The sequence below is a fragment of the Sinohyriopsis cumingii genome, chromosome 3 (genome assembly GCF_028554795.1).
Source record: "Sinohyriopsis cumingii isolate HCF-2022 chromosome 3, ASM2855479v2, whole genome shotgun sequence".
NCBI classification, from domain to species: domain Eukaryota; kingdom Metazoa; phylum Mollusca; class Bivalvia; order Unionida; family Unionidae; genus Sinohyriopsis; species Sinohyriopsis cumingii.
This window is the reverse complement of record NC_142963.1, coordinates 3,242,105-3,252,366: the sequence shown is the minus strand read 5'-3', so window position 1 is coordinate 3,252,366 and position 10,262 is coordinate 3,242,105. Positions and strand designations below refer to the sequence as shown.

The 10,262-nt window shown below is 33.4% G+C and overlaps 1 protein-coding gene across 3 annotated transcripts in view; it reads right to left on the bottom strand.

Moving 5' to 3' along the window:
* Positions 1–10,262, bottom strand: part of LOC149802356 (uncharacterized) — a 73,737-nt gene continuing 63,475 nt past the window's right edge. For all 3 annotated transcript variants that reach the window (XM_089951587.1, XM_089951588.1, XM_089951589.1), the window contains one exon: positions 1–5,386. In XM_089951587.1, the coding sequence (XP_089807713.1) occupies positions 5,297–5,386 (90 nt within the window). In that variant the 3' untranslated portion in view covers positions 1–5,296. The remainder of the gene's footprint in view (positions 5,387–10,262) is intronic.

Below are 10,262 nucleotides of genomic sequence, written 5' to 3'. Positions count from 1 at the left end.
TGAGATGAAATAATTTTATTTAGATCTATGAAAAGAACAAATTATATAACACTTACTTTATGTCCTAACAAGTATGATTTGAGAAAGAAGACTATCAGCAGCACACAACCAACTTTTAGACATGAATATCTGAATACAACAAATTAAATGTGAATTAAATAGGTACTGCCAAATTCATTTAAATCTGAATCTTGTTTTTTAAATTATAATAAGAACGAATGTGTATATTGTAAAGAAAATATCTTTGTTGCAAAGTACACCAATTGGAGGGTACAAATTGCCACATTGTATCACAATCACACTATAAAAATAAGCTGAAGGTAAAAAGCATACCTTTTCAAGGACTACTCCATTTAAGTGGAAAAGTGATACCACCTATTTTGATCCCTATGATAGGCATACAAATTATACTAGTATCCTACTAGTTACACATAAGCTTATTGGGTTTTATGTAATGTTATCATTTTGAAACCCTGTATTTATGAAATAAATTACCTCATAAATGCAATTCCTTTGACCAAAATTTGGATTACAGTGCATTGTGAATCTCTTAGCTGCAACTTCTGATTATGCAGATGCAACTGACAGTCTTCTAGTAGTTGCAGTTACCTCCCTTGTATTGAAAGTGTTTTGTGCCAACCAACAGAAATGTCAGTCTTGTTTAATTAAAATCTAGCCTTCTTGTGGGGGGGGGGGGGAGAGGTACAATTTCCAATGATAAGAAACTATACAGTAAATCATTTCTATATATAATGTCATTTCATAAATTTAGATCAAATGTGGAATATTTGAAGTTGTCCATCATTTTTTTGTACCGACTTATATATATTTCCAGATCTTGATATCACACACCATACTTGAATAATTCTTCACAGAAATAATGTACTTTATATCCCGATAATTCACCAATCATATGCCCAGCATTCTGCTTATGAGGTACATGTAATAAACATCCTTTTGATGGATGATTAATTCATCAGAACATGCTAGTTAAGTGTTTTACCAGTAATCCATTTTTGACCATTTTACAGTATGCATAAAATAACTGGATAAAATTAAAATTGTCCTTTGTAGCAATAAATATATCATACTGGTAGGGGTGTATATTTTTTTCAACAAAGAATGACCCTGACTATTGATCTTCTGACGTAAGTCAGGAGGCTTCCACCTTACTTCATATGCAAAACCAGACCATGAACCTTTAGAACAAGGAAATCAAGCTCAAGCTAAAAGTCCCATAACTCTGACAATTTATAACTTTATTCAGAATAAAGTATAAAGTGGCACTCTACAATTTCATATTTTAGCACGTGGTTAGAATTTTAAAGAAAAAGAATTTCCTTGGTTTTCCTCACTGGTTATACTGGCTACTAAAAAAAGATCTTGTATACCTCAGGTCCTGTTAAAAGAACTTTTAACTCCCTTCATTTCTGGTGTGCGGTTTATGAGTGTAATTTGGTTATTGAGTATACAGCTGGCCTTACTTAAGATGTATACCTATATAAAAAAACTGCTAGCTCCACATGGTCATTTTTACTTCCTGGATTTCAGAAGTTTATTGTTTTAAAAAAAAGAGCCAATAACTTTTTTACATTTGATATATTTTGTAACGCATTCATTGCACTTTCAGAATCTTGTATTGTCTAGTCTGGCAAAATTCATTTTCCCAATTCGAATATAACCGCTAAAGACAGTGTACTTCAGACTAATTCAGGCTGATTTTTTTTAGCATATGGGAGCAGTTAGCTAGCTGTGTGCTTAGATCATGATCAATTTCCATAAGTACAATATCAAAATAAATTTCAGCCACAATACATGAAAATAACATAGAATTATGCCAACATTCTCTCCACTGTGCATGATGCAAAAGCAAACAACTTCACCATACACCTGTCACACTCTAAGAAGTTCATATTATCTTTACAGTGCCCCCATAAAGCTAGAAACAAAGAACTTTTTGATTTTCCTTAACTTGATTCCTTTCCCATGACACGGGTGTTAAAGCTGATTTTGAAGTTTTTGGCTTGAGCAGGAGTTTCCTGTTCAAAAGTTTTCAAGAAGGCAGGATGAAGTCTCTGATGCTAAGCTAAGGTCACCATGTGAAAACCAATTTGCTTGTTTCAGTCAAAGTGGACTTAGTATTTGCCATGTTGACTCAAACCTTACTGAAGTGCCATCCACAAATTCTGATCCAGATCCTTGATGTAGTAACAAATGTTCTTGTTTGGAAACCATTTGTCTTCTTTCAGTCACAGTAATTGTCACCTTCTGACCCAAAATCAATAGGTATCTTCCATACTCCAAGTGAATACCATCCACAAAGTTTGGTCCACATCCACATCAATTATGTAGAACTAATGCTGTTGTGCAGTAACCACCATCCTTCATTCGGTCAATGACCTTCACATTATCACCACAAAATATACAGGCTTCTTCCTTACCTATGCACAAGTCATCCACCTACTTTGATCTTTATCTGTATTGTAGAACTAATGTTACTGTGCAGGAACCACTTTTCTTCAGTCACAGTTACCTTGAACTTTTTGACTGAAAAACTGATAGGCTTCTTCCTTACCCCAAATATATTTACAAAAGCTAGTAACAGTAGATGGTGGGGAAAAATGAGTTTGTACTGAAACAAAATCAGGAACAGATGGATAAACAGATGGAGGGATGCGATAGCATGATATACCCCACCCCATGACAATTGTATAAAAATATGATCACCAAACATTTATGCAAAAAGCTACTCTCTCCTGATAATTTTTACAAAACTATTATTTTTTGACACTATAAAGAAATTCATAATCTAGAGTAACATAGATTTTATTTCTGACTTTATGCTAAATATGTTTATACTGACATACAAACAACATTTAATACCACACATGCTCTCTGCATTCTTCTCTTATAGTGTAAAACTGAGTAAGAATAGTTTTCTAAATTGCATTTTTGTATATTTCATGAAGCCATCTTTGTGTGCCAAAATTTAAACTTCCTCTTATCATATTTGCTGAATGCAAAATTAAAACACCCAAATTGTTTCATAAAAAAATCAAAAGTTTAAAAAAAGTTAACTTGAGCAGAAAGTCCCTATCCTGTCTAAAAAATAATACTAGTTAATTCAAACCTTTTCAGTGATATGGAGAATTAAAGGACATGAATGGGACAGAATTAGAGTGTCCAATACTTCATTCTAATCATACAGCCATGGATAACCCTGACAAAAATGTGTGAGAAATTTCAGGTCAAATATTTCTACTGGATAAATATATTTGTGATTATTCATATTGTTTTTACAATGACTCGTTACATTCTTGGTTTCTAGACCCATTCTTTTTCTATTCAAATGCAACATTTGACTTGGAAATCTATCTTGTGTAATCTTCTCTAAGACATTTTGTGCAATTTGCATTTAAAAAAGGACAATATAAAAGAATAAGATAAAAATATGGATATCACAGCTACTTTGACATGGTGTACTGTCTTCAATCAAGACTAATTGATAACTTACAACATTCAATATGAACAGATCTACTAATTATGATACAGAATACAATATAGAAAGAAGAAATTTGAGCAGGAAAAAAACTGAGACAAGTGCTTCATAACAATAACATAAAATATATATAAAATTACATAGATATATTATAAATTACAGTAGTTATGTCTATCATAAAGTTAACTTCCTTAATCTTTAAAAAAAAGATGGTTTATTTAATCACAAGTGTTTCAACATTTAGCCTACCTAACAAATATAAAATATTACACAAAAAATATTTTTTAAAAGCAAATAAGTATAAAAGTTTGTCACTGGCAGAAATGCAGTCTTGTATGATGTATATAAAGAATGTAAGCTTGTCAATTACATTAAGTTGTCATTATGCTTTTTCTGACTGATTTCCCCACAATTTTCAGAATCTCTTCCAAATTTAATATATTTTCAAACATATTTGTTATTTGTCTTATTTTCTTTTCTTCTATAAGTATTTGGAACTGATGACTTCCAAAACTCCCCCTATATGTATTTATCACCAGATTGTTGTGAATTGTGTGAATTGTCTATTATTCTAAATTCCAATCGGCCAAGAGCCAATTTTATCCTAGGCAACATAACATGTAATCAATTACATAATGATGCCTGTCTGACTTCACCCTAATAGCTGGAAATCTAGATAGTTTGCTTTGTATAAAAAAAGTATAATTAAATGTCAAAAAGTGAAATTGTCAGGCAATGAAATATAAATCTCATACAGTGGTAAAATTTTCAAAGGAAATGGTTTTAAAAAAATGTTATGCGAATAAATAGGTGTGCCGCTCTTTGTTAGTTTTGATGGCAATGAAAAAATATCCATATTTTCCCCTTGAACTGTTTTCATACAAACTCTGTAAACATGATACTCAACATGTGACATGGGGCAAGATCAGACATTAAATATATGGATATATAATTCTGTTAAATAATATTGAAATATTGTATCAGTGATGAATGAATATTAGTTTCATTTCAATGATCCACCTTTTAAATTTTAGGTCATCTGTGATATTAACTCATCATTGTGAACTGGACAGGTATTTCAACTCTTATCAAATAACAAATAACCCTCTATCATATGGTATCACATAAGGCACATAACGAAAATGTAAAAAAAAATAATAACAATTTTAATTATTAACTTTGAATACTGTGATTAGCTATTTATCATGGGTATCAATTTTCTTAGGTGTTGTTTAATACAAATCATGAATCTAAGGCATGAATAAAGAATAATCCTTCTGTGGAATCTGCAGGACCTCTTCTTCAATCTATGAATTTAGGTACCAAATAAAACCTACTTATTTCACAAAAACATGAAAAATGCATACCCATAAAAATAAATAAATTCACAGGATGTAGTTTAAGAAAAATATTAGTCCCATTGTATTCCTGGTTTGATCTGTGCATACTAAAAATCTGCATCTTGTCTCATTTAACATCTTTAATGAAGCATTCACAATATTTCACTGGAAGCTTGCTGAGATTAGTTTCTTTCTATTTAGAAATCTAATTCTAATGAAAGATGACTAAAATCTTCCATGTCAGTCAGCTAAAGCCCAAGAAATTATGAAACCATCTTCAAATCCTCTTTCACTCATCCATGAACTGAATAATAAATGAGAACAATAATTGACACTACTTCTTAGTCCTAATTATAACTTCTACATAAAATGCAGTATCATTTGACTGGTCTTGATAATTTTCCTCAACTTTTCTATTCTTCATGTAAATCACAGGATGGGTCCTAGTTAAATGGCTTCAAAAATCATCATCATCATCATCATCATCAGCGGTCAATGAACTGGAACTTTTAATGTAACTGCGGGGCTTTGAGTGAGCAGTGCTCGCCTGTAAAGAAAGGAAACAATACTATTTGTAGAAGAGGTAATTCTATGAATATACTATCAGACAATGTATATGGCAAAGGTAATAATGGGACAGTTACCAAAATTTAAAATTACATTCCCAGGGAGTGAAGGAAAAGAGTTAAAGGCTGACACTCTACTATAATCAGAAGCAAATTTCAAGAAAGGTCAGTCCAAATTTAAATTCTGACAAGGCAAGTTATCATGATCTAAATGGCTCTGTGTCAAGGCAACTAAACTGCTGCATTTTGTTAGCAATAACTTCTTTGTAATATGACAGTAAAGTGCCAGGGCTGATGTCATCAGGACAACTGCCACCAAACTCTCAAAAAGATCTGACTTTAATCAACTACAACCTTACACCTCACATCGCTGATCAAACATAAAACTTAATTAACTGTAACCTTACACCTCACATCGCTGATCAAACAAAAAACTTAATCAACTGTAACCTTACACCTCACATCGCTGATCAAACATAAAACTTAATTAATTGTAACCTTACACCTCACATTGCTGATCAAACATAAAACTTAATCAACTGTCACCTTACACCTCACATTGCTGATCAAACAAAAAACTTAATCAACTGTAACCTTACACCTCACATCGCTGATCAAACATAAAACTTAATCAACTGTAACCTTACACCTCACATCGCTGATCAAACATAAAACTTAATCAACTGTAACCTTACACCTCACATCGCTGATCAAACATAAAACTTAATCAACTGTAACCTTACACCTCACATCGCTGATCAAACATAAAACTTAATCAACTGTAATCTTACACCTTACATCGCTGATCAAACATAAAACTGCACATTGCAACATTTTTGCAGAAAACAAAGTCTGTTTAGACACCTTCAATACCTACTTAATTTTGAATAAATTAATATAAATTGCACAAAATTTCACCTTCATCCTGTCCCCACATCTCTATCAGTTGGTCATTTTTCTTCCACTGGAGCTACAATGAAACCCAACCATAACACAATGGTCAGGGTCAACAAAGTCCCATCATGTTATGTAATTATGATGCATAACAAGTCAATCAACTACAGAAAATATTAACATCTAACAGGCCCTGGGTGGATGACTGGTCTAAGGCGTTTGCCTTTACAGATCAACAACATCTCATGCTCAGTACGTGTGGGTTAAGTCTTAGGCTCAGCCAGTTTGAGTATGTGGGGATGATTGCCAATAGTTTCTCTAGGGTAGGTGGTTCTTGCCTGGATTTTCTGGGTTCTTCCTCCACCAAACATACTGGCTGCCATGTATAGCCTATTATTATCTGAAAATAGCATTAAATCCAAAACAAGAACAGCACATTTAACCTCTTCACTATTAAAGAACTTGTGAGGGGGGCTATGGAGTTCTAGCTGTCAAAGTAACCAACCTAAACCGGTGCATATTAAACAAGAAATACACAAACAGTGATTTCAAATTTTATATTTAATTTTTTTGCAGAGAACCATGCAAGCATTGGTTCATGCATGTACAAGAAAATCAGCAACTGAAAATTGCAAATAACTGAAGTACATGTGTATTCACCAACAGAACTCTCACTGTATCCATAATGAATTTTCATCAAATATGAGCACAAAGAAATGTAATGAAGCATTGCATGAATTCTCATTTGCATCTGAATAATTAAATGGGCATGGGTGTTTCTAATAATAAATTTCTATTTATTCTTCAAAACTACTTTAATTAACACTCATACATAGGTACTGGCCTTGTGATGTGAGATGAACACAGTAACAAGTGTGAACTGCCTCAGGGATTCTCTGTAAATAATACAATATGACTCCAATACCCTAGCATCCAGCAAGTCTGGATGTAACCATTTCATTTCATAGGTAATGAGCAATCTACTAACAGCTATCAATAGGACTGCATTACTGCACAGCAAAATAGGGAGTAGCAGGTTTGATTATAACAGTCAAAAGCTCCATTCCAACCCTTAAATGGTTCTGTTCTAGTAAGGATAAATTTACAGTACAGCTAGAGTGGTAACCTTAGCTTTGCAATGACAAAGGGTCTTTGTATATCAGTAACCAGAAGCTCATGACTACATCACTGGCTACATTTTTTAGAATTAAATAAGACTCAGTCAGATTTTAAGCATATGGATATATCCATATACTTCAAAACTTACATTAAAGACATAATGTGGGGATATATTTATATTTACAATAATATGTTAAAGACATAATGTTGGAATGTGCTGATTTCACATTAAAGACATTATGTGGGGATATGCCGATTCACATTAAAGACATAATGTGGGGATATGTTGAAGTTACATGAAAGACAATGTGGGAAAATGCTGAATTCACATTAAAAACATAATGTGGGGATATGTTGAAGTTACATGAAAGACACAATATGGGGATATGCTGAATTCACATTAAAGACAATGTGGGGATATGTTGATTTCACATTAAAGACATAAGGGGCCATCCATTTAGTATGTATGCATGGAGGGGGTTAACCCAAATGCATTCGCTTGCGTATGGGGGGGGGGTCTACTGATAATGTATGTATGCATAGGAAAAGGGGGGGGGAGGCAGGTGAAACCTCAATACTAATTTGTCTCTTACATAACCTGTGCAACTGGGTTCAGTTGACATTTGAATTTTAGCAGACACCGGACAAACTTTTTAAAGTTACACAACTTATTTCATTGATGCAGCAAGATATTCAACGTCAGTGGACTACCTGTATTATTAAACACATTAATATTATTAATCCTTGATCGTTTCTGCGTGGATTAAATATATGCCGTTCTATAGAATTTGGGGGAGGGGGAGGGGTCAAGCTTTGCCAGATATTTGCGCACAAACTAAATGGATGGCCCCTAATGTGGGGATATGCTGAATTCACATTAAAGTCATAATGTAGGGATATGCTGATTTCACATTAGAGACAGTGTGGGAATATGCTGAATTCACATTAAAGACTGTGGGAATACGCTGAAGTTACATGAAAGACATAATGTGGTGCAATATTTAATTTACATTAAAGTCATAAGGTATGGATATATTTAATTCACATAATGTGGGGATATATTTAATTTACATTTCAGATATGGGGATATATTTTGTTTCCATTTAACCCTTTACCTCATAGAGCATAGTGACAAAGTGCAGCGTGCTATAAACAGAACACCTGTTACCTAGCCGACCGCATATGCATAGGCCTGCCTGTGAACTGTTAGGCAATGTAGTGTATGTTACGTTTAACAGCAATTTTAACCATTTTACATTTTTGGTACACATCTATTATATGTGGAAAAAATTAAGAGTAAAGTCCGATTGTTATAGCTGTGTAATTATTTTTCACGGAAGAATTTTTTATGTGCTTTAAAATCTTGAGAGAACTCGTTCACCGTCATGTCAGTGAGGCCAAATGACCAACTGTAGCTGCCATTTTCCATACTCGAAATTTACATGTTTTTCGTCTGCGTCTACATCACTAAGTCATCTAAATTTGATAATTTATAAAAACTAATTGCTGCCTACATCAATATCAGAGCCTTTACCGAAGTTATTGAATCTTTCATAGCTGTGATTCTAATCGTGAAAACTTCGTAAGTACTGAATGAAATCCGCGACCGCCATTTTAGAAAGCGGAGATTATGACCCAGTTACTTTAAACAGCAGATATCGACCAGTGCATAAACAGTGACCACGTGATCCGACGTAATTGTCATTCGTAGAAATGAATGTAGTATCTAATAGGTGGGTTTTCCCCGAAGGTGGCGCTATGAAAACCAGCTCAAAATGGCTGATGTTTACAGCTGGCGTCTAGAGGCGTCAAAAGGCGCTTCCATGCGAATGGATTAGAGGCATCCAAAGACGCTTGCATGAGGTAAAGGGTTAACACATAATGTGGGGATATAATTATGTATTAAGTTAACTTTGGTGAAACAGCAGGTAATCGAAGGGTGAGGATAAATTCATGGACAATAACCAATGCAAATTTTTATACATTTTTATAAAAAATTTGGATTACTACAGAATATTTTTACCAAAAATATCTAATTCCACTTATAAAGGGACATGCAAGGGGATACAGTTAATTGTTTATCAAAGGACCAAGTGTTTGTCAGCCACATGTTAATTGATCAAATATGACGGTCTGACAACACAACCATGTCTGATGTGCCTGGAAACTTCAGTTTCATTGTTAATAAAGCAGCACAGGATAGTTAAAACAACCCTTTGCTGTGGGATTAATGCTGATGATTTGCAGTTACAGTATTAGTTGGGTAAATTAATTTATAAATTCTGAATGATGGACTTATTTAAACAATGCAACTGTTTAATGCCTGGGTATATATAATGCTTCTAAGTACATTATTATTACACCATAAATTACAATATTCAACAGAATTTCTGTCAACGAAAATGTCACCAATGCCACTGAAGGCAGCACCTTAAGAAATAAACAGCAGTTAAGTAAGTTTTGTCAAGTAAAATTGGTGTTTTAGTTCAATCTTTTAGTTCAGTTTAAGTGTAATCATCATAAATGCAATCTGCCCTCTTGTATTGAAACATGAAATATGTCAATCTACAATAACAGCTATGTCAGCAAACATTTCTTTGAGAACCTAATCTTCGTATCAAATCAAGTAAAGGGTGTGGAATGAAAGAGAAGTTAAAAGGAATGCAAATCCTATCTGCGTAAGAGCTAACGACCTGCTTGTGTGTTAGGTCAATTGATCAATTGAACACATTATAAATCTTGTGTACATAATATAATTAAACTACCTTAAATTAGCCTACTCATTCACAAATGTGATCAAAGATAGCAAGGCAGCCAAGAATAAATCCTGTTATTGATGAAAAT